General features: G+C 41.6%; 1 protein-coding gene across 3 annotated transcripts; it reads right to left on the reverse strand.

Annotated features, from left to right (window-relative positions):
• Positions 1 to 19,621: 19,621 nt before the first annotated feature.
• Positions 19,622 to 24,976, reverse strand: LOC133956282 (uncharacterized). 3 transcript variants are annotated; one of them, XM_062391201.1, is made up of 2 exons: positions 24,784 to 24,976; positions 19,622 to 24,321 (listed from the first exon to the last, which is right to left on the reverse strand). In XM_062391201.1, the coding sequence occupies exon 2, from the start codon at positions 21,551 to 21,553 to the stop codon at positions 20,636 to 20,638; it is 918 nt and encodes a 305-aa protein (XP_062247185.1). In that variant the 5' UTR covers positions 21,554 to 24,321; positions 24,784 to 24,976; the 3' UTR covers positions 19,622 to 20,635. The 3 variants fall into 2 exon arrangements, with proteins under 3 accessions (XP_062247185.1, XP_062247200.1, XP_062247192.1); XM_062391208.1 differs by having other exon boundaries at positions 19,622 to 24,464.
• Between the last annotated feature and the right edge of the window lie 917 nt (positions 24,977 to 25,893).

Here is a 25,893-nt window from a genome sequence, read left to right on the forward strand (position 1 = left end):
TTAAATAAATAAACAAAAATAAACCACAACAAAATCCAGATCATACACAATGTAACAACATAACAACAGTCCCATTCAGTGTATCCAGTCCTATCTCAATGTTGACCACCCGTGTCACGCCCAGGAGCAGCTCCACTCTGTAGGAATGCCACAAATCCTCCCCAACACCCATCAAAAACTGATGGCCTCCCCCTGAGACCACACAAAATCTTTTCTGATGGTAAATATGAGAGCTCTTTAAGCCACAAGGAAACACCAGGGGGGTCCTCACTTTTCCAGTTGATAGCTATGCATTTGTTAGCTGCAATCAGGGCTAATCTGATAAAACGAGTGTTGACTCTCATATTAATTGGTAAAATCGACAGGTCCCCCAATAGTGTCAGCCGTGGATTGGCCGGGATTTCCACCCCTACAATTCTTTTAACAATGTCCAAGATAGAGCTCCAGTACTGCTCCAAACAATCAAACGTCCAGAACATGTGGAGAAGGGATCCTATTTCAGTCTTACACCTAGGGCAGTATTCAGAGTAGTTACTACTTATCTTATGGAGACGATGAGGAGTCAAGTAAACCCTGTGTATAAGATTAAACTGTAATAATTTGTGTCGGCTGTTATAGGAGAATGATTGAGAGCTACTACAAATCTTCTTCCATTCAGAGTCCTCAAAGGCATAATCAATGTCTGTTTCCCACTTAAGTTTTACCTTCAAAGCTGTATTTTCTGACAGGCTCATTAGTCTGTTGTAAGCATAGGATAAAAAGCCTTTAGAGTTATGCTTGTCTCGCATCATACTGTCTATCTCAGAGTCCTCTAAGGGGGTAAGTTTCCCATCTTGCTGTACCCTAATGAAATCCCGGACTTGTAAGTATTTATAAAAATGTGCAGAGAGGAGCCCAAAAGAGAGCCTCAGTTGCTCAAAGGATCTCAAATTATTGTGCTCATATAAGTGTCCAAAGGTGCATATACCTCTGCTATACCACTCTCTAATAATACCATCTCTCAAAGCCCCAGGTAAGGCCGGGTTAAAATTAAATGGAGTAGAGCCATACAGTGTGCGAACACTATGGGACTTTGCTCTGATTTCATCCCAGATTTGTGATGTAAATTTTATCATTGGATTTGAGGATACAGGTTTTTGCTTGTGATAGGAGTTAATAAATGGAATGCTACACAAAGCTTCCGCTGTATGAGACTGTTCAATCTGTTTCCAAGCTGGAGGGTGTTCTAAATCTTTAATCCAAGTCCAGATAGCTCGGGATTGAGCAGCTAAATAGTATAACTGAAAATCTGGTAAATTTAGCCCTCCCTGTTCAGGGGGCCGACAGAGTGTTTTGAGCTTGACTCTGGGAGTTTTACCATTCCACAGAAATCTAGATATCAGTCTGTCCAGGTTTTTAAAGAAAAATTTCGGAATTGGTGTTGGCAATGCTTGAAACAAGTAAAGAAATTTGGGTAAAATATTCATTTTAATACAATTTATTCTTCCAATTAGGGATATGGGAAGAAACTTCCATCTGTCTAGGTCTGCTTCAACTTTTTTAAACAGGGATTCATAGTTGAGAGAGTAAATCTGATGTAGCTGGTTGGATATTTGCAGACCAAGGTAGCAAATTTTACAGGGGTCCCAATGAAAGGGAATGTCTCCTCTTGATAATCCCTGAGCAGCTGGGTTAAGAGGCATCATCACACTTTTTGTTTATCCTGTACCCCGAGATGCAGCTATATTCCTCTAACAGGGTGCAGAGGGCAGGTAGCGACGTCTCCAAATTAGTCAAATACAGCATTATGTCGTCGGCATAAAGCGAAATTACGTGCTTTTTGTCTTCGACCATAACACCTTCTATTACAGGATGCGTTCTAATAGCAACTGCGAGGGGCTCGACTGCCAATGAGAAGAGGAGAGGGGACAGGGGGCCGCGTCGGAGCAAGAACAAAAATCCTCTGGCCAAACAGGTCCGTGTCATTCAAGCACTGTTGGGCGGTAAAATTGCACCAGCAGGGGAAATAAGTTTCTTCCGCCATCGGAAGTCAGCCCTGCCGCTGATATAAGTCTTTGTAGATCACGGAACAGGGTCAAGATGCGTAATCCAGTTTACCTTGTAGTAAGTTAGACTTATGGCAGCACATCTGGGTGGTATCTCTTCAGATAATTTTCAGCAGCCTGTGGCGTTGTGAAGGTGCGCCGTCCCCCCTCCAGATCCATTATGAAAGTGGTTGGATGCAGCAGCCTGAAGGTGATGTTCTTTTCTTTGAGTTTCTTTTTCAGAGGTGCAAAGGCTTTCCTCTTCTTGTACAGGGCTGTTGACATATCTCTGAATATCATTATGGCCGAGTTGCCATATTGTAGCGAACTTTTGTTTCGGGCTGCCTCGGTGATCTTGACCGTGTCAGAGAAGCGGAGCAGCCGGATCACAATGGCGCGGGGTCTGGCGCCGTCTGTTGGGCGTTGTAGCAGAGACCTGTGAGCACGCTCCACTTCAAAGATTTCCCCTTCTAAGTCAAGCATCTTGGGTAGCCATTCTCGTATAAATGCTACCGTGTCCTTCCCCTCCACTCCTTCTGGAAAGCCGACCAGCCTCAGGTTCTTCCTACGGGCTCGGTTCTCTTGGTCATCCAGTTGTTCCCTCAGATCACTCAGTTCGCCGTCCGTAGTTTTTTTGTAGTCATCCAACTCACACTGCATGCCGGCTAGCGCGTCTTCAAACTCACATTGCTTCCCCTCGATGCTCTTTACTCGGTGTCCAATAGCTTCGTTGTCATTGACGATCTTTTCCATTGTTTCAGAAAGCCTGTTTAAACGTCCCTCAATCATGGACTCGATCCTATTTATTCCTTTCTCCATTCCAGAGATGAACCACTGAGGCGCGTGCTGTGGAGGCTGGTCAGCTAGCCCGCCGCCGCTGCTAGCACTCGTTGACGGCACTTGCTTGTTCTTCTCATCTTTGTTTCCGTCGTTCTTTTTCGGTGGCATGGTCTCGTTTTCAGTGTTTCCACTTATTAGAGCACGGTTATCGTCGAGTTGACTTGGTGAAAAATCGGCAGAAGGCCAATGTCAGTAAGCTAGTAAGCGGAGCACGGCACCATGCGTCTGCTTCCTAAGCTTCCATAACCGTAAGTCTAACAGTGACAGAATTTGTTTGGCCTGTGAGTTTCCGCTAAACTAGTGCTGTAAAAACTAGAAAAGCTGTAATTAAAATAGAAGAGCTCTGTCAAAGTTTAACAGTTCTCAATGATTTATTGATTATAGTGACAGGTTATGTGGACACAGATGGACCCAGGATGCAGAGGTTTAACAAAAATAGAATTTGAATAAAACAAGAGTCTTTAAGAAGACGAAAACACTAAACAAAAACACTAAAGGAGGGGAAAAACTGGATAACACTAAAGGGTGAAATCTGGAGAGACAACAACACGAGGAAGAAAACACAGGTGCCTACACTGGAGAAGCAAAAGGGCAGAGGCAGAGAGGCAAGGCGCACAGGGAACACGAGAGAAAACAGCAAAGGACAGTGAGACAAGACATCACCTTAATAATGAGAAGCGATCCGACAAAGGGGAACACAGAGGCTTATATAGAGACACAGGGAAGGCAGGGGTAATTAGCGACAGGTGCAACACATGAGGACTGGGGCAGCCAATCACAGAGACAGGAAGTGAACACACACGTGAAGCAGGAAACACACACAAGGAAACAAGACTACCAAATAAAACAGAAAACACTCTTAACAAAGAGACTGAAATCAACAAACTAAGGAGACAGAACATGACAACTAGGTCCCGGTTCAGATATGACAGCGCTTGAGTCTGGATCTGGAGCATGGTCCATATATTAATGACCTCTGCTCTACATACATTTGGCTAATTATGGTAGAAAAAAAAGCAACTGTACATGTACATTTGCACACGTACAGTCAAATGTTGGCAGGCTAATCCAATCACCTTCTGTGATCAACAGTGTTTGACATTGGTTTAACAATACAATGCTACTTCCAATGGTGCAATTAAACATAAAAGACCAATGCTGTTGTTGTAAAGGAGAGGAGTATTTCCAAATATACATTATTATATATAAAAATAATGTAATTATTATAAATTATTATCGTAACATCAAATGTGTTACTTTAATTTGCGGCTTGGTACTCAATGCGCTGCATACCTAAGTGAGGAGGTGTGACACTGACATTTTTATTATTCCCCAATAAACACAAGGCACTTCCTTTTTCCAGTCTTACCAACAGGGAACAGCAAGAGCTGTCATATTACAGATTACTCGGTTGAAGGTATTGTGTTGGAAAAATGACTTACTGTAGTTGAAAATAGTAACAGCAGTAGCAAATACGTTTCCTGTGTATTCATTCCTGTCTTAAACTACGCCTACAGAACCAGTCTGAACTGGCTCAGGCAAACAGCCTTGTTCTCCCATATAATAACCTTGCATTTGACTGTTCTCCATCTTCACTCTGAGATCCTTGTGATTCTCTGTGTTGATCCTTTCTGCAGGAAGCCCCTATTAAATACGCATAGATAACATTGGTGTTTCCAGCCTCTTGTATTTCCAGATTTCCATCACAGTATTTTTAGTAGAATGAGCCAATACACTTGTAGAATAATATCCTGGATGAGAAATTCTATTCTGTATGTTTTTGTAAAAGCTTGCTGTGCTTCCATTATTATTCCTTTTCTATGGGCTCTGAAAGACTGACACTAACATTACAGTCAAGCACCTTCACCTCATCTGGACCATTTTTCCAATGGTCTTGCAGGAACAGGAGGAGGAGGGGAATACATGTGTATCTCTCCCCAGGTAACCCTACCTGTCCCTAAGGAGGGAGCTCTCTTCCACCCTTGCCTACACACTAGCTTCTCCACTTGCTGCCGAAATAGTCCTCCAGCACCACTTCTGCCATTCGTTGGCCCTTTTGTCAACGAATGGACGGACACGGACAGATAGGACCGCCTTCTCCAACGTGGAACGCCCTCTCCGGGCCTCTCCACGACTCCTCGGAGAGTTTTTCATGCAGCTCTCATTTTTCTAACTACACGTCGAAATGGCGGAGAGCCCACGGATAGCCCTTGGCTGTGATTGGTCCGCTAACACCAGCATTTCGGGACCTCAAACTTCCTGTTCCATTCCCTACATCACAATAAACGTAAATCACAACTACGACTCTATGATTAATGTGACAATTGTGTTAAGCCAGCGGCGTTGTCCGGCTGACGGTGGCTGGTTAGAGCACTTACGGCATGTGTGTACGGTCACATACGGTTATAACGAACTTTGATAACGGGGCTAGCGGGCTTGCCACCATGCTAACTGCGGTGGGAACAGTGCAAAAACCCGCTGACTTTAATCCCACGGCTCATGACACTGTTTCTCAAACACCGTCAGGTTAGAAGCAAACACTTGGTACTAGTTAGTATCGGGTGTCCGTGCTGACTGTGTGTGGAAGCTGGGGGGGGAGCTAGCTACCTCCGTGTAGCTTCAAGCTGTTGCAGCTGTTGAATTAGCAACGCAGTTTGGAAACAAGACCGGGGAACCGCTGCACTAAGACGCGATACCATCAGCATTATGACCCGCTGGGTGTCACTTTATTTCAGCAAAAACTGTCGCGTCATCAACATCCTTTTTCTGTTAGTTGCCTTCGTTTACTGTGTGTGAGGAGCCGGGAGGACGTAAATAAACCAGCGTGGACTTCTTCTATATACCTCATGAGGCAGGCTTCTCTAAGCTCGACTTCCGTTGCGCCATCTACTGTTGTGGCGGTGAATTGTTTTCACAACAAAAAGGCTCATAGAACTATAAATCAAAAAGGGTCCGTCCGCTCCGTCCGTCCGTCAGTCCGCAACGGACTCGGAGAAGCATACTGAGGCCTTTAGCATGCTCGTTCTATGCAGTTACCCTAGTTGAAAAAGAGAGATAGGGTAAAGCAGGCTTTGGTTGGGACGTGAATGGTTTATATGGTTAGGACCAGAACAATAAGTGTAGTTAGAAAATCAAAGGCTCTAAATACAGGGAACCAGTTCAAAGGCATTGCCATCCTACTAATGTGTGTGTATGTGTGTTTGGCCAATCGTTGCTCTCACAGAGCAGCTACAGTACTGTATAGGCACCAGATATTCCTTCCTCTTTGAGTGACTACACTGACCAGAAAGAACCTAAAATGACTTGAGTGTGTGTGAACTTAATTGCTTGGTTTGTTTGCAGTCATTTGATTGTGTGTGTGTGTGTACGTGTGCATGTAGGCATGTGCATGTGCGTGTGATTGTGTGGCAGCTGACCATAGATCGTAATGGTGGATTGTTGATTGTGATGATTGATTGTGATTGTAGTGGCGGCGGATCATGGACTATAATTACAAGATTGCTTGCTAAACAAGGCACATATTTTACCATTACCGACAATAAATCCTCCATTTCATCTCTATTTGACGATATCTTATGTATAAATACTTTAAACATTGACACATCTTTCTATTAGACTAAAATCAGTTTCTTCTAATGTGTTCAGTTACATGCAGCATCTATTGCACTTCTCTCCATCCTGGCAGAGGGATCTCTCACATGTGGCGCTCTCTGAGGTTTCTGCGTTTTTCCTCCGTTAATAGATTTTTTTTAGCTATTTTACCCTTAGGTGTGCGTAAACTCTATGCTATGAACTTCTTATAAAAGAAGGACATATTTACGGAATCCACCATGTGAAGCTTGTAATTATCGTATCGGCCAGAAAAATCCATATTTTGCATCTCTAATAATTACCCTCAAATGCAGTGGGAGGCCCTATAGGCCATAACAACATTGTAGTGTTGGATTTCTTTGTTTTTATGCCATTTCAAATGGAATATCATTGAGTTTTGGACTGTTGGTTTAACCAGAAAAGCTTAATTAAGACAGTATTCTGGTATTCAGGTCAGTTTTAGTTTTGCAAACAAAAATTATTAATTTTTGCTCTACACTCTAAAAAAAGATTCTTCACAAGTGCGGTGGAGAACTTTGAGTGACCTGGGAAACCTTTTCTCACTACAGAACCTTTGTTCTTACTGTTAAGGGTTCTTTGCAGAACTGAATAAAAAAAGTTCTTCAAAACACATTTGGAAGAACTTTGAAGAACCTTTTCATGTTAAATCATCTCTTTCGGAGAGAAGAAGAATTTAACGTTGCCATTTAGTCGGTTTCCCGCCCTATGGTCCGGAGCTTGAGATCTGCAGTCGAGGTAAATTCAGTCAAACAATGTGATAAAATCGCATTAGCTACATTAGTGTTATCTTTGTTGGCTAACATTACCCACGAGCCACCATTTTTTAGACTGTTAAAGTGAAGCCAATGATCAACTCACAATTAAAAAAAACATTGAAGTATGCCGCATTAGTTGCTTTCTCCATGTTTAAGGCTAAGTGTACGATTCATTTCACACAATAACTGGTAGAATCACTGATACTATTTAATATATATTTAGTGTTTGGGCAGATTTAAATGTATGCATATTGTTTGTTAATCAGATCAATTATAATGTAATATTTAACAATTGTATTGTTTAAAGTAATTATCAGTGTGATTTCTTGCCAGATTTATTCAAACTGCGTAATGAACTAGCCCGGAAGTTATCACTACCACATCAGATCATGAAGGAGTTTGAAGCTTTGCGCTGCTGTTTGACCTGCAGTCAGCACAGCTGCATAAGTTAACATGTGCAAGTAAGTAATCAATGAATAATAATATTATATATATATATATTAATTAATTAAATTTAACATGTTCAATTTAATCCATCAATTAAATTTTATTTGTATAGCCCATGTTCACAAATTACAATTCATCTCATAGGGCTTTAACAGGGTGTGACATCCTCTCTCCTTAAGCCTCAGCAAGAGTAAGGAAAAACTACTAAAAACTCTTTTGACAGGGTAAAAATACGTAGAAACCTCAGAGAGAGCCACATGTGAGGGATCCCTCTCCCAGGATGGACAGAAGTGTAATAGATGCCACGTGTAGTAGAACATCATCAATAATCAAAGTCTCTAGCAGCATTTGATTACTGGCAAAAAAAACAAACTCCCACGATTTGTTGTGGTTTCTCTATGTCAGAAACGATAGAGTGCGTCGAATGAGAACACGACAGACAAGTACTTCGCGCTAGAACTAGAGATGTCATGAGAACCGATACTTACGATACCTTTCGATACTAAAATAACAAAACACCGACAATGCCCATTTTTTTGAAGAACTATAAGCACCGTGAGCACCGATGCCAGCTGTTAGCATCGGTGCTGCGCCTCTTCTGGAGCTGATCTCGAGACCAGAGAAACTCTGTGTTTTCACTGTTTCCACTAGAGATGAGCCGGATACTCGGCTGAAACGAGTATCCGGTACGGATAAAGCACTTTTGCCGAGCACAAGTATTATACAAGTAATACGAGTCATTATCTGTGCTCGGACTGAATGAAAATCCTCACACAGCGTCACAGCGCTCCTCCCCTTCACACACCGCTCTGCTCACTCACTCACAGAACAGCTCTCTGGCTCTCAGTCACTCAGGTTCGCGGGTCTTTTCCGTTAACGTTTAGGGTTTCTTCAGCTTGAAGTTTGTTTTTATTTCAGTTTTTACTTACTTATTAACCAGTAGAGGTCTGTTAAACGTGGGTTCGTTCAGACGTGGTGCTGGTAGAAAGCGACTCACGTTGAGTCTCTGCCTGTCGGAGATTATTATTGTTTTTTTTTAAACAGTTTTTTTTTTTACTTCACGCATTGAGTGTCTGACTACTCTCTCTCACTCTCTCTCTCTCTCTCCCTCTCTCTGCCGGTCGTTGGAGTTTTTTTTTTTTTTAAACCGTACAGATACAGATACAGATAATGCTGTACTCGCTCATCCCTAGTTTCCACTGATAATAAGCTGCCGGTCAGTCAATGAGCGGCTGCTTCACGTGAACGAGGCACTCAAAACAGGTCAATCTGAGTTGGGCTGTTTTAGACAATGTAAAAAGGGTGCTGTTTAAAATGATCCTTGTGGTATTTTGACCAAACTATGCTACAGACATTTCATTAAGACCCCAAGGAACCATACCGTAAAATGGGCATAATATCAATCAAATTTTATTTGTATAGCCCATATTCACAAATTATAATTAGTCTCATAGGGCTTTAAAATGGTGAGACATCCTCTGTCCTTAACCCTCTGCAAGAGTAAGGAAAAACTACTAAAAAACCTGTTAACAGGGTAAAATATGTCCCCTTTAAAGAGCTGTAAGTACCTTATCAACCCACTAGAGCACTGCCCTCCCAGAATTCAGGCTTGCTTGTCGTCCCTAACGTCTCTTAAAGTAGAGTAGGAGCCAGAGCTTTCAGTTATCAAGCTCCTCTCCTGTGGAATCATCTCCCACTTTCAGTTCGGGAAGCAGACACCATGTGTAAGTTTAAAACCTTCCTTTTTGATAAAGTATATAGTTAGAGCTGGTACAGCTTGTCTTAGACCTGCTCTTAGTGATGCTGCTATAGGTCTAGAGCAGGGGTGTCCAAACTACGGCCCGCAGTAAATTTTAATTTGGCCCGCCTCAAAAGAAATGTAAATTAAAAAAAAAGTTTCGAAGAAGTTGTACTTTCTTGATTCTTGTTGTCCCCCCCACTGTCAACAGTCAGCTCCAGTGCAGGGGGGCGTGGCGACGTGAGTGGCCCAGACCTTCATAACTTTTTCTATATATGGCCCTTGGGATAAAAAGTTTGGAAACCCCTGGTCTAGAGGGTCGGGGGACACATGACACACGGTGCCTCTTTTCTTGGACTGATAAATCGTAATCGAATCGTGAGGCTGGTGCTGATGCAGACCTCTAGTGAGCACACTGTCATCACAGTCACTGAGCTGAGTGGTGATGAGCAAAGACTATGCCAACAGTGCCTCAAGTTAAAACTAATTTGCCAAACGACAAAAACAGATATAGTTAATCCGTATGTTAAGTAATAAGTTAGGGCATATAGGATAATGTACTGCACTTAAGGGGAGACACAACATGTCTACATATTTTTCCCCTGTTTTTGTTGTTTTTCCTTTTTTGTTGAGGGTTAAGGACAGAGGATGTCTTACAATGTTAAAGCCCTATGAGACCAATTGTGATTTGTGAATATAGGATATACAAATACAATTTGATTGATTGATTTACAACAGGTGTATATATAAATTTGTATCTAATGATGCCATCAAAAAGGCCACCTTGATATTAAAATTAGGCATTCACTACATAAAATGCACCAATTGACACTGAAGTTGCATAGGATAAAAAACATTTGCTCTGAAATGTTGTTGGTATACTAAAACTAAGTCCTTGTCACCAGCTATTGTGTGTGTGTGCATGCGTGTGTGTGTTATTCTAAAAAAATTCTAAGATGAGTGCCTTGGAAACAGCCACAGCCGCCCTGAAAGATGGGTGGCTGTGGCTGAGGGGTAGAGTGGTTGTCCTCCAACCTGAAGGTCGGCAGTTCGATCCCCAGTCTGACCCATCTGCATGCCGAAGTGTCCTTGGGCAAGATGAACCCTGAATGGCCCCCCATAGAATAAAAAAGTGCTGCGAATAGATGCTATGTGTGTATGAATGGGTGAATGCAAAACTGTACTGTAAAGCGCTTTGAGTGGTCATGAAGTCTAGAAAATCGCTTTATAAATACAAACCATTCACCATTTATACTAGAATCTATAGTGGCATATAAAACATGCACATTGTGGAATAGTTTCCTTTGTTGTTGCCTGCTCTTGTGATAAAGCTAGTGAATACTAAATAAAACCATTGTCTGTTTAAACTGTTGAGTATTAAACTATTTTAAATATTATACCTGAATAAAGAAAACATTTTAACTTCACTCATGTTCACGTTAGCCTTTAACTTTGTCACACTGCCTCTCCAAAGGAAAAGCTAATAAAGGGAAGGCCAGGTTACATGCCTAAAGGTCTTTTTAATATGTTAGATGGAATATTTCTTTAGTGTTTGTGTGTGTGTGTGTGTGTGTTGGGGGGGGGGGTGGGTGTGTGTGTGGGTGTGGTGGCTTGTTTGAAGGGCTTGCTTCTTGCATCTGTGTGTGGTGAGACAGACAGACAGACAGACTGATGACTCTGACAGGCCAAACAACAGGTGTGTCCTTTGAACATAGCCCGCCGGCACACGAACTCCCTCCTAAGCTTTAGCCCGCTGATTCTTGTTTTCATCAGCAAAAGAAAAGACTTCTCCTCCTCCTTCTTGCTGACTGTCTTTCATCTGTGAGAAATACAGACAACACCTCTCTCTGTGCCTTTATGTCCCTCTACTGTCTCTCCTCATTGACGCTCTCATCTCTTTACGTTGCTATGTCTAGGCCTTGACTATACATTTCATTGCTCTGTTACTTAACAATAAGACTCACAGTGGTGAAAGAAGTAGCATTAGCAATAGAAAGCCCCAAATTTATGAAAGGAAGTACTTTTTTATTTTTGCAGAATGATCTGTTTCATAATAATGAGCATTTTATGAAACCGTTTCATAATAATGAGCATTTTATGAAACAGTTGAGCATTTAGGAATCTAATATTAATCGAGCATTATGCTGGGTAGTTCCTCTCCTTGCTTTCAATTAAACTCAGTTATTTTTATCATGGATTCAATAAACCATGAAACAATGAAAGCATTCCCCTTATATTCTATATCATGTTGACATGACAGCATCACGTCATTCATGCAGATTTGCCATCTACACATTCATGCTCTCACATTCCTGTTCTGCCACATCCAACAGATTCTACTGAATTCTCATCTGGTGGAGGTGAAGTTCACAGAACTCAATGTGAGGTTCATGAAACCAGTTTTGTAACCACTGGTTATCTTGGTTACTGTAGCTTTACTGTAACCAATTTAGATACTTTCCCTCCTTTCTTAAACAACATTAACCTTAACAATATGAGATAGAGCTTTTTTGACATTTCACCAAGTACTCAGGGAAGAATGCATTGGACACACTAAAAAGCACTTCTGAGTGTCGTTTGGTCCAAGACCCTGTATAAATATCTTCTCACACCGATTTTTCCAATCGGTTTATTTCCTGTTCTAACAAAATCTAGTCAACAGGGCTGTGAAGTCTTGTATACCCTAAAGAGTGCGGTCCTGGTCCACAGCTCGTATCTGATGCCAACGCGACACAGGATCCGCCATTACCACTATGCTCAGCCCACACAATATAGAATCCGCCATACTGGATCCACCATTGCGACCTCTGAGCCGCGATTCACAAATCGTATCAGGTATTCCGGGGAAGGGGGATAGGGATGGAGAAGAGGAAGGAGAAGCTGGAAAGAGAAGCTCCGTGTGTCATGTGTCATAAATTCCCTTTGCATCTTAGCGTCATCAGGGGTTTTTGCCCTGTAATCAATGATACAGGCCGGACTTAAGGCTACACTGAGGCTCAAGGTAAATCTGACTGGCTACTGGTTTGTATGATAGTACTATGAAAACCATGTGGCCCACTCAGTAGATCAGCCATCAATACCGCTATGCATTTTTAGACTAAACGCTTCCTATTTTGGAAAATAACAAGTTACGTTCTGCCTCACTAATTAGCTCTAACTATAAGCTTTATCAAAAAGGAAGGTTTTGACTCTACTCTTAAAAGAACAGATTGTGTCTGCCTCCCGAACTGAAAGTGGTAGATTATTCCACAGCAGAGGAGCTTGGTGGCTAAAAGCTCTGGCTCCTACTCTACTTTTAGAGACTTTAGGGGCGACAAGTAGGCCTGAATTCTAGGAGCGGAGTGCTCTAGTGGGTTGATAAGGTACTAACAGCTCTTTAAGTTAAAAATGCGCTATATTATTAAGGGCCTTGAAGGCGAGGAGGAGAATTTTAAATTCTATTCTAAATTTAACTTGAAGCCAGTGTAGCGATGCTAATACTGGAGAAATGTGCTCTCTTTTCTTGGTTCTCTTCAGGACACGTGCTGCTGCATTTTGGACAAGCTGTAGAGTCTTTAACGACTTACTGCTGGAGCCTGATAATAATGAATTACAATAGTCCAGTCTGGACTAGTTTTTCTGCATCTTTTTGCGAAAGGACATGTCTGACATTAAAGGGTAAATTAGGATCGAAGATCACTCCCAAGTTCCTCACTGTTCATTGGAAGCAAGAGCAATGTCGTCTAGCGCAGCTATATTATTAGATAATGTATCTCTAAGGTGTTTGGGGCCAAGTATTATAACCTCTGTTTTATCTGAGTTTAATAAGAGAAAATTGCGGGTCATCCACGTTTTTATGACCTTGAGACATGCTCGAAGTTTAGTTAATTGATTACTTTGTTAAGGTTTTATTGACAAGTATAACTGGGTGTCATCCGCATTGGAAATTTACCAAGTGTGTCCTGATAATGTTTCCTAGTGGAAGCATATATTATGAGAATAGAATTGGGCCGAGCACAGAGCCTGGTGGAACACCATGGTTAACTTTGGTGCGCACAGATGACTCATCATTAATTTGCACGAATTGGGAGCGATCAGAAAAATAAGATTTAAACCAGTTAAGGCTGGTTCCATTAATGTTAATTAACTGTTTGAGTCTTTGTTATAAAATTTGATGGTCAATTGTGTCGAATGCTGTACTGAGATCTAACAGAACGAGGACAGACACAAGTCCCTGATCTGAGGCTATTAGAAGGTCATTAGTGACTTTTGCCAAGGCTGTCTCTGTACTGTGATTGGCTCTAAACCCTGACTGAAAGTCTTCATATATATTATTTTCCTGGAGAAACTCACACAGCTTTCTCCACAACTCACAAAAGTCGTAGCTGATTGGCTACGACTTTTTCTAAATTTTTTGACATCAAGGGGAGATTAGATATTGGCCTGTAATTGGCTAAAACCTCTGGGTCTAGGGTGGGTTTTTTGAGTAGGGGTTTAATTACAGCTATTTTAAAAGACTGTGGCACATAACCTGATGATAATGACAGATTGCTAATGTTAAGTAACAAACTATCAATTAGGGGCAGAAAGTCATTTTCTAGGAATGGGATCTAAGATACAGATTGTTGGTTTAGAACCTGAGATTATTTTGGTAAACTGATCACGGGTGATCATAGAGAAGCTGTCTAAGTAATGGGAAGGATTCTCAGCCGTTTATGAGATCTCTGTTGTTGGGAGTGTAATAGTGCCAATTGAGGGCAGGAGTTGGTTGATTTTATTTCTAATAGTTAGAATTTTATCATTAAAAAAGGTCATAAAAATATTGCTATTTAGGGATCAAGGAATACTGGGTTCGGTGGAGGTGTGACTCTCTGTCAGCCTGGCTACAGTGCTGAAGAGAAACCTGGGGTTGTTTTTATTCTCTTCTGTTAGTTTTGAATAGTAGGCAGCTCTTGCTTTGTGGAGAGCCTTTTTATATTCCAGTCTATGAGATTTTCAACATGGTTTCTGGAGCGCCACTTCCTTTCTAGTTTTCTTGATAATTGTTTTAACTCATTTGTGTGGGAATTATAACACGGAGACTTAAGATACATCTAAGACTTAAGATACATCTCCACCGACTATACCTATAAAGAACCTATACCTATAAAGAAATAAAGTTTCACTTTATTAGCACTTATACAGGACTTACATATAGCACTTTATAGTTTGGCTTTCTTGAAGAATATTGTACTTTCTTGATTCTGGTTGTTCTGGGTTTGTACCCTCATGGTTGCATGCACTTATTGTAATTCGCTTTGAATAAAAGCTTCAGGTTAATGAAGTGTAATGTAGATAATATAACAAATTGCTGCTATAATAGACTTCACAGGAGAAGATGTAACAAATAATGTACAATAATAAACACTTTCATAACTTCAACCAATGAAATTACACAACCTGAATTAAATGTTGATGTACTGCTTTAATATTAAAAAAAGACTGAGCAGGATTCCTTTGAGAACTTTCCACTCCAGTCGCCAAAGTACTTGCTCATTGCAGGAACTGTCGTGTTTCCGCAAATAAAAAAATAAAAAAATGTAATTGAATTGAAATTAACAACTGTAAATCTAGATCTTGGGCGAATATGTTCAGCTGAAATGTTAATTAATGGAAATGATAGTAATAATAATTAGGTCATAACTCTGAAGTATTGTGAAGGGGTTGCCAATTTTTTGCTATATCCTGTTGCCATTGTTACAGATAATTTTCTGGCAACTATTCAACTGCTATCCTCCTATGGCAACAATATTGTGTGAACAATATTTCTTAATGATGATTGCATTGATTTTATTAGGTGTCTTGGTGATTGAAAATTTGATTTGGTATGCCTACTCACAAATTCTACCATTACTGGCAATAAAGCCTTAATTTCAATTGTAATTGCTGCTCCCTTCATTACTATCAGACATTCTGTGTGTACAAATACTTTAAACATTGACCTTTCCATTATGTTTCAAACATTTTCTCTTAATCAATGTTGTAAATACTGTTATTTTGTTGATGTGTTTAGTTACACACAACATCTATCGCACTGCTGTCAGTCCTGGCAGACCCTGACATGTGGCTCTCTCTGAGGTTTCTAAATCCCCCCCCCCCCCTTAATATAGATTTTTTTTGTAGCTTTTCTTACTCTTGTTGAAGCTTAAGAGAAGAGGATGTTGCATCTGGTAAATATAGGCTATACAAATACATTTTCAGTAATTTATTACATGGCAAATCAATGTATTAAATAGAATTAAAAAAAAACACACTGATGAAGAAAAGATAATTGAAATCATTTGCTGGACAAAGCATGGTGTGCTGGATAAGATTTGTATGACAGTTTTTCATTTTGCTTAGTTTGTTTTTACACCATTATATTACAGATATAATGCCTTGTCAGGCTGTTTTGTTTTTACTCATCCATTAGGAAAAGAAAATATCTCTAGTTTTACTTGCAGACAAATAATTTGAAACTCTAAAACATAATATGATGCCTCATGTGTTGCATCTTTAAGATTAAAGTTAGAATCATCCTTAAGGAAAGGAATGTAATGAAAATTGTCCCTGTAAAGGCTAAAGTTTGTGTTGTATGGACTGGGATGATATATTTGTACCTATTTATTTCAGAACTTCAGACATGTGAGTCCATATCGAAGATATGCACTTGAATGGGTGACACTGTGTGGAGGTTCAAAGATGATCCACCTGCTGCAAAGTTCAAAGCTCTTCCACCTGCCGTTGATCACACTGTAAGGAATTGGAGGGCCGGGCCTGATTCCAAACCACAGAAGGGTGTGGAGCATCATAACAAATGCATACGTGACTTTGGGGATGAAAGGACTTTGATTATATTGCAAACACACACACACTCGTACATGCACACACACAAACGCTTGCACATAGACACAAACACACAGACTTAGTACGGACCTTGCAGTTTTCTTAGTAAAGTAATCAGAGAATTTACTAAAATGTTATGTTATAAAATTTGTATGTATTTGTAATGATTGTAAATTACTGTAACATTTTACCTAATCAGAGAAGTTACATAGGTAAAAGCTGTCTGTAATAGATACCACTGCTTCCTGTAGGTTCCCTCGCCAGTGATCTCCCGGTAATCTTGAGTTGCTCAAGAAGTTTTTATTTTTACCCTTATCGCCCGACTTAGGATCGAGAGCTGTCCGGCTAAACCTTCTTCCCCGCTCTAATAATGGAAAAGGAAGTCAGCCACAGCCAACTCCCAGACTATGGATCACCTTCAATTTAAAGGGTTGACGGAGAGGGGAGAGGGGGAATTGCCTTTCAAACTGTGAAATGTCATTCACCTTGTGATAGTCCTTACAGAGCTGTATAGATCAATCCTTCACCAGGCACTGCTAGACTCTTCTATTACATCCCATCTCTAGCACAGCTGTCAACTCTTTCTGAAACACTTTTTGCTTGTGATCAGGAAGCCGATGGGGTTGAGAACACAGCCTCACCACCCGGGAAAGTCTCAACATGATGTTGTATGAGGTTAGTGCATCCTGGCAGGGGGAGAACAAATCAGCAAAATGCTACTGCAACATGGTTACATCCACTCTCTGGGTTAGGAAAAAACAAAAAATGTTGTCATTGTGGTAGGTGGAGAACAATCCACTGGTTGGTTGGCATCTGTGGTTTTAGATGGAGCTTTTGTGAGTCTTGGGCTCAGCTTAAATCTAATGCGTTGTGGTCAAACTGTTTCGCCTTTGGTTAGCTTTTGTTTGGAGTCCTTCCACCTTTGGTAGTTTTATGCCTTGTTTCTTTTTAGGGAATCCATGGTAGTAATTCTTAGTGTGGTGGCCAATGTGGGTAGTAGCATCCGCTCCAGAACATGTGCAGTGGCTTTTGGAGGGTCGCTGATTTTCTCAGGTTCCCTTCAACCCGCTGCGATTGAGTGTGTAAATACCCCCCACAATTTGCTGTCTGAGACGGTTGAGTTAGGTAGGTAGTGGTTTGAAATAGTCTTAGTGAGAAGAGGGCTTGACTCCATTGTTGTGAATATTGGTTGTTTGTATAACTGGCCCTTTGTAATTGGGTGTTTGGTAAGTGGTTTACTTTTGCCTTGGGTAAGTAATTTGCACTGTTTTGTTAACTGTTGTGTGAAATATGTCTGCCTTAGTTGAAGATTTCATATAGTCTCCCTCACAGGAGCTGTTTGAACGGTGTACTAAGGATCAGCTGGTAAAGATTGCTCAGCAGTTTGGAAATTGATATACCTGACTAAATGTTGAACGAAAATGTGAAAATTGCTGCAAAAAACAAAGGATGTGAATAGTAAAGTTCACCAGTAGTCACTTCTGTAGCTTTAACATTTGAACAATAGAGTTAACTTCTAATCTTACAGCTAGAACATGACAAAAGCAAAACAATTGGAAGTGGAAGTCATGTGACAGAAAACTGAACTAGCTAACATAGAACTACAGCAGTATAAACATAATTGGATTAAAAAAAAGACGGAAAACAGGTGGTTGAGGGGGCTGTTCAAAGTAAATATGAATTTGATGTGGCATCTAACCGTGTTCCTAAATTCACAGAGAAAATCCAGACCTATTTTTCTCTTTGATTAAGATGACAATTGTACCCTCCTGCTCCAGTGTGTCTTGGTGGGTGAGGCCCAAGAGGCTTAACCTTCAATACCACAGTCAGACATTAAAGAGTATGAGGTAGTCAAGGCAGAACTATTAAGAGCATTTAAGTTGGTACCTGAAGCCTACAGGCAGCGCTTTAGGAGGTTTAGGAAACCTTGAGACACAATTTAACCGCTTTTGTGTTTATTGAGAGCTTAAAACATTTGGAGACCGAGGACAAATATAAGATAGTGTGCCGGAAAAAATGTCGTAAATGTATATTTGAATAAATTACTTGCTTGAAAATACAAAGGTGTTTAAGGCACCTAAGCTACACACACCCATCAATATTTGGAACACAGGTATTGGCAGAAAAGATAAGATAATATTCAGTGTATCTAACATTATTTTCTTATCCCTGCAGGTAAAATAAGAAAGAAGCACCATACAAATGTTGGACAGCAATATGATCTTCCAGTTCTATGGTAGGGTACCCAAGCTGAGGTCCTATCCAGGAGTCCCTCCACAAACTTCTCCAACACCACCTTTTTAAGCATCTTGCCCTCTGCAGCAAAGCATCTCAGAACCTGAGCCCATCCGGGTTTCACGGAATCTACTGCAATGATCACCAGGCGACAGACCCAGTTGGTCCAGTTTAGCCCTCTTAACATGTCGGTATTCCCTTATTACTCACAGCGGAAGACCCAGCACCCCAGTGTGAGCCTCCCAAAGCAGGGGTAGAGGCCAGCAACACACCTCCGCCTTCGTCTCAAACATTTCCAAAAGGATTGTGGATCATGCCTATGGAGTGGCAATCTAATTTAATCTATAATCTAATGGAGTGTGATGCCAGCTAAAAGAGTGGCAGCCGACCGGGGGAGGAGTAGCTCCAACAAGCAGGCTTCCGCCAAGTTCTCAAGCACCCGCAGGAACTGCAGATTGTGTAGAGTGATAAGCCAACGCAGGACACCTGTGCAAAATCTATTTAACACTTGACCTGGCCTTCAGGAAGTACAATGTTCACAAATGAATGAGCTGCTAAAATCTCTCATTTTACTTAAGGATGTTTAAGAGAGTTTTTCCCTCCTACTCTAATTCAGTTGCACTTCTGGCTGAGCCCAACCTGCAGTGCATGACTGGAGGGCTGCACCGAGACTCAGAAAATGCTCAGGATCCAGCGCCAACCTGACCAGCTCCTGTTCTTCCTTACCGCAGGGCAAGCACCCCTCGCCATTCGGGGCAGACCACACAAATTAACCCTTAAATGCCATCTGCACTGGTGGTATCAACTCACTTCGTTTTGGAGAATACTTTCCCGCGCCTAAATATTGGCCCTGCAAATCCTGCAAATCTTACTCTGTACAGTGGTGGCTGTGCTGACGGGGGAACTAGAGTTTCCCTTAGTTGAGGACTCCATCGTAAGGTTTGTTGAGATTCCGAAATGAGTCACATCATATTTCATCATATCGGACTGACACAAACATTCATGGGTGTTGCAGGCGCTGTCATGGCAACAACATTAATATAAATTATGCTGCCCACAGTATATGTACTGTGATACACCTCAGCAGTTAGACAAACTCCTTCTTGACATCACGACTCTGAAGAAAGTTGTCCGTTGTCCACAGGTTTATTGACGTAAGAAAGAGTAAAACTAAAACACACAAAAGGCATAATGAATATAAACAAAATGCTTTCTTTTAACCTTACACATACACACAATGTAAATATACTGATTCTTCAATGAAATTAATTGCTTTGTTTAACCGCTACTTTTTATGAATTTACTGCTGATTTACTTACCTATGTTCCTGTAAACCACTGTATTTTAACATATCATCGACTATTTATTCTGTCATAGCGGAGAAGTCATTAACTATAATGACTCGATGGACTTTGTGCATAAAACTTCCCAAACTAAACATTGTCACAAAAATAATCATCTGCGATCATAAGTGACAATAAAACAAATCAATACATACCAACAATGCTGTCTAAAGGCATAAGATGCAGACAGACTCAACTGGATTGGAAAACTACTGAAAACAGCGGCTCTGAGCCATGCTCTTCCTTCACTTCCTGATCATAAGTCACCTGACATGTTAAAGGAAATTTCCTGTTTCAAAATAAAACGTATGTTTCAAAATAAAACGTATAACATTATAATTTAACCATTGTAACAAAACACTCCCCGTCTGTCGTGATTACACGCCACTCAATAAATCCTAAACAGTTCACTTCACTGAGCCTCTGGGAGGAGAAGAAGCACTATCTCAGAAACAGAAAGAGTTTAGTCACTGTGACCTTAATCTCGACCTTCCGCACCTTCCCGTCTTCGCTGGGGAAGGTCTGTGTTACCAGTCCAAGAGGCCATTCATTTCTTGGTACTTGGCTATCCTTGAGGAGAACAACACTTCCTGGGTTGATGTTCGGATGAGTGGACTGCCACTTCTTGCGCGCCTGTAGTGTTGGGAGGAATTGCTTTCGCCATCTGTCCTAAAAGGTGTTGGACAGGTGCTGGACCTGTCGCCACTGGCGCTTGTAGAGGTCTGAAACTCCAAACTCTCCAGTAGGAGCAAAAGGGACATTCAATATGGACCGCTCGTATGCTCATACACGTGAAGATTACGGCCCATCGTTTGCTGTGTGAATGGCCCCCTCTTGTTCTACGTGAAGAAACACTCCAAGGGCCGAACACATCAAGCCCGACATTCGTAAAGGGAGGTTCTGTCGAAAGACGATCCGCTGGAGACTGGCCATCTTTTGAATTGTAAGTGGGGCTCTAAGCCTTCTGCAGGTAATACACTGGTGGATGATGTTGCTCACTTTTCTTTTGCCACCAACTATCCAAAAGCCAGCTTTACGGATAGCCCCTTCTGTAAACAGACGGCCTTGGTGATAAATTTGTTCGTGGTGATGCTTGATGAGTAAGGTTGCAACCTGATGTTTGCCAGGAATAATCACTGGAGTCTTTTCTCTCTGATCAAGGTTTGCATTGTGGAGGCGGCCTCCGACTCTGAGAAGGCAGTGTGCATCAATTAAAGGATCCATGTTTTTGAGAGGACTACTTTTAGGGATCTGCTCATGTTTTTGAATACATTTGATCTCTTGACTGTAGACTTCCTCCTGTACTGCTTGAATGATGATGTGTGACACTTGATCAGACTCCTCAACAGTGTAGCCTGTTTTGCAGTGATGCCAGCCCTTACAAGGGCTGTTCTTCAAGGTCTTGTTGAAAAGACGGGCTATGTGTATGAGGTGAATAATGGCCCGAGTTAGAGACTTCCAGGATGAGAACTTTGAGAATCGTTGAGAACCAAGCTGCTTGGATGTTGTTGTAGTACTCAAAGTGGACACCAGAGGGCGAATGTCTGGGTCTGAACCTGGGTCCACCAGCTCGTAGGTGCTCTCTGAGGCATTTGTCTCCGGTGTGTACAGAGATTTAGGTCCACTCCACGACAGTTTGTGTCGTTCAAACGGCCTGCAGCGACAGAACGTGTAGCGTGGTCCGCAGGGTTCTGTTCTGTTGACACGTAGCGTCATTGATCTGGGTGAGAGGACCTTCGGATACGTAATACCCGGTTACTCACATATACAAAAAAGCGCCTGGTTTCATTAGAAATGTAGCCAAGGACTACCTTGCTGTCCGAGTGGAAAGTTGTAGCATCGAGCTGAAGGTCTAGTTCTGCCGGGATTAGGTCTGCTAACTCCACTCCAAGCACTGCTGCGCAAAGTTCCAGTCTCGGAATTGTTTGCTCAGGACGGGGGGTCAGCTTGGCTTTGCCCATTACAAATCCCACATGGTTATTTCCAGCAGAGTCAGTTACTTTTAGATATGCCACAGCGGAGATGGCTTTCGTGGATGCGTCAGAAAAGACGCACAATTCCCTTCTGACAGCTGCTGTGGGTGAAGTTGTAGTGTAGGCTCTGGGAATAGAAGCTGGGACAGTTCTTTCAAAGATGCTCTCCAAGATGTCCATGCTTCCTCCATTTCTTGGGGCAAAGACGAGTCCCAGTCACCTTTCTCAGTTGTGAGTTCTCTCAGAATTGCCTTGCCTTGTATTGTGACTGGCGCTACAAACCCTAGAGGATCATAGAGGCTGTTGATTGTGGACAAGACACCCCGTAGAGTGTAGGGTTTTATCTCATCAGAGACGCTGAAGTGGAAGCAGTCGGTCTGGAGGTCCAAATTGATTCCAAGACTACGCTGCATTGGCAGCGTATCTGCACTGAGATCCAGGTCTTTAAGGTCTTTTGCACGATCTTTGGCCGGAAAGGCCTCCATGACCTCCTTTTTGTTTGCTGCGATCTTGTGTAGTCTTAGGTTTGATTTGGCGAGAACATCCTGTGTTTTTTTCAACAGGTTGACCGCAGCTACGACTGTGGGCAGGGACTTCAACCCATCGTCTACATAGAAGTCACGCATCACAAAGCGTTGGACGTCAAGGTCGATGTTGAGCTCCCTGACCTGAACAGACTGGTGCAGTCCATGAATCGCTACTGCGGGTGAAGGACTATTTCCAAAGACGTGGACCGTCATTCGATACTCTGTAATGTCTTTGAAGGGGTCGTTATCTTGGAACCATAGAAAACGTAGGAAGTTCCCTATCGTCTTCCCTTACTGAAAAACAATAGAAGATCTGTTCTATGTCCGTTGTAAAGGCAATTGCTTCCTTTCTAAAGCGCATCAGTACACCGAGCAGCGTGTTGTTCAGATCAGGCCCAGTCAACAATACGTTGTTGAGCGTCACACCGTTGTACTGGGCACTGGAATCGAAGACCACTCGTATTTGTTTTGGTTTTCTTGGATGGTACACACCAAATATTGGCAAGAACCACTGTTCTTCATCCTCACTGGGAGGAGGGGCTAACTCAGCGTGACCATTCTTGAACATCTTGTCCATGAAAATGAGAAAGTGGTCTCTCATTTCAGGCTTCCTTTCAAAGTTGCGCCTGAGCGACGGTTCAATGCCTGTGGCCTGTTATTGGGGAGCCGTTGACGTGGACATTTAAAGGGTAATGGAGCTACCCAACTGTTGTTTACATCTTTTGTTAGTCCTTCTTTCATTATTTTCATGAAGGAGATTTCCTGGATAGACGGAGCCATGTTGTTGTCCTCTTTGGTCTGCTTGAATATGTTATGTCCTAGGCTGTCAACATCACAGTTTGATATCTCCTCAGGATGTGATTGGAGGTGATTTGTGGCCTGGATGTCACTGACTTTTCCTTTACATGGAACACGTTAGGTCACGGTTCGAAGAGAGTAGGGCCTCCCCGTTCAGTGGTGTTTGTGTAGAAGGCACTCGCTGTCGGTGGTTTGTGAACGTGGCCTAAACATACATTTCCCACGATAACCCATCCCAGATCCAACTTCTGAGCATAAGGTAGGTTGTGTGGGCCATTGACCTGTTTGCGGACCTTATGGACCCTGATAATATCCCGACCTAAGAGAAGCATAATTGGGGCCTGTGGGTCGATATCTGGGATGAGGTGTGCAACTGACTTTAGGTGTGCTTGATAAAAAGCTGCATTGGGAGTTGGAATCTCATCTCTGTTATTTGGAATGTCATCACATTCTATGAGGCTGGGTAGTGGGATGCTGACGGTCTTATCCAAAGATTCCACGACGTAGCCACTGGCCCTCCTTCCTGTCGCTTTCTTTACTCCAGCATATGTTTTCAATGAGTAAGGAGCACTTGGACTTTGGTCATTGAAGACTTTGAAGAACTGTGAACGAACTAGTGATCTGTTGCTCTGTTCGTCCAGAATCACATACATCTTCACTGCTTTGTCAGCGTGGCCGGCTGGATACACTTTCACGAGGGATACTTTAGAGCAGGATTGGTTCGTCACGTCTCCGCCACAGACATCTGTACATTTGGTGGTGACATGGGGTTGTGGAGAGCTATCCTGCTCCCCACCATGCTCTGGAGCCGAGTATGTGCCTTCAACCCAGGGTGCAGTTCCAGGATGAAGCGCTGTGTGGTGTTTTTCACTGTTACATTCATAACATCGAACATTAAATGTTCAGTTCTTTGCAATGTGTGATGATGAAGCACAGCACTTGAAACAGACGTTATTCTCTTTTAAGAATGTCTTCCAGTCTTCGATGGACTTTTCTCTGAATGCACGGCATTTGCGTAGAGGATGAGGTTTTTTATGGATCGGACACAGTTTGTTACAGTCGTCGAATTTCGTTGAGGGCTCCCTAGGATCAGAGATGGCTTTTGGAAATATCTCAGTTTTGTGAACAGAGACTTCTCGCTGTCTGTTTGGCTTCCAAGCTGTTTTTTCTGCCCTGGGAGACATGTCTGAGTGAGAGACAAAGTTGAAACTTGGGTCATTTTATGTAATGTGATACACCTCAGCAGTTAGACAAACTCCTTCTTGACATCACGACTCTGAAGACAGTTGTCCGTTGTCCACAGGTTTATTGACGTAAGAAAGAGTAAAACTAAAACACACAAAAGGCATAATGAATACAAACAAAATGCTTTCTTTTGACCTTACACATACACACAATGTAAATATACTGATTCTTCAATGAAATTAATTGCTTTGTTTAACCTATGAATTTACTGCTGATTTACTTACCTATGTTCCTGTAAACCACTGTATTTTAACATATCATCGACTATTTATTCTGTCATAGCGGAGTAGTCATTAACTATAATGACTCGATGGACTTTGTGCATAAAACTTCCCAAACTAAACACTGTCACAAAAATAATCATCTGCGATCATAAGTAACAATAAAACAAATCAATACATACCAACGATGCTGTCAAAAGGCATAAGATGCAGACAGACACAACTGGATTGGAAAACTACTGAAAACAGCGGCTCTGAGCCATGCTCTTCCTTCACTTCCTGATCATAAGTCACCTGACATGTTAAAGGAAATTTCCTGTTTCAAAATAAAACGTATGTTTCAAAATAAAACGTATAACATTATAATTTAACCATTGTAACAAAACATAAATACTTCCCCTGTTGCAAATTGTCTGCAAAGCACAGTTAGTTTTGTTTCTGTAATGCTTTTCATTAAGCTGAATTTATTTATTGAAGTGTCTTTATTTTTCAAAAGTTGTGAACTTGCATCTAAAGATTGTGACAATTGCTTAACAGTAATAAATTAAATTCAGTGTCCTGTCATGAAAAAAAAAAATATAAGACTATAAAATCCTAACTGTAGAAAAACTAGGGAGGATGAACGCAGTTTTAAATTTCACTCTGCACCATGGACTGTTAATAAAAAGCTCTGCACCAAACAAACAGCTTACAAACAAATAAAAAAGATACAGTATATTGAGGAGCACTCATTAATGACAATTAATAATTATTTTCAGTAGCTCCAGAGTATCACATCACAAACAACTACTTCCAAACAAGCATTTGTAGATTGGGCATTGCACAAGGACAAAATAAAAAGTAATTAGTGAGCTGTCTATTGATTTATCTGAATTTATGGGGTTGACTATATGAAATTGAGATTATTTAAATAATATCATGAAAACATAAAGTCTGTGGCTCTCTTGTTCTACCTAATCGATCAGCAGATGGCATTGACAAATGATGAATAGATTGGGCACGGTACACCTCTAACCCTTGAGATGTGCACACACACAAACACACACACTGAACTGCCCCTGTTGGTGTCATCACTCTTGTCCTACAACACTTCTAACACCCCAGTGGCATGGGAGAGTGAGCGCATCAAACCACCAAAAAAACAGCCTTCCTTGCTTCAGTGCGACAGAGAGGCTACACAAAGGCATGAGAGAGAGAGAGCAAGGAATAGGAGATTCCTTACATAGCTTCCCATTTGTATGCACGACTGCTGTCAGAGAAATGAAGGTATCCCCAGATATCCCATCCCTCCC

This window comes from Platichthys flesus, chromosome 1, assembly GCF_949316205.1.
Source record: "Platichthys flesus chromosome 1, fPlaFle2.1, whole genome shotgun sequence".
Lineage (NCBI taxonomy): Eukaryota > Metazoa > Chordata > Actinopteri > Pleuronectiformes > Pleuronectidae > Platichthys > Platichthys flesus.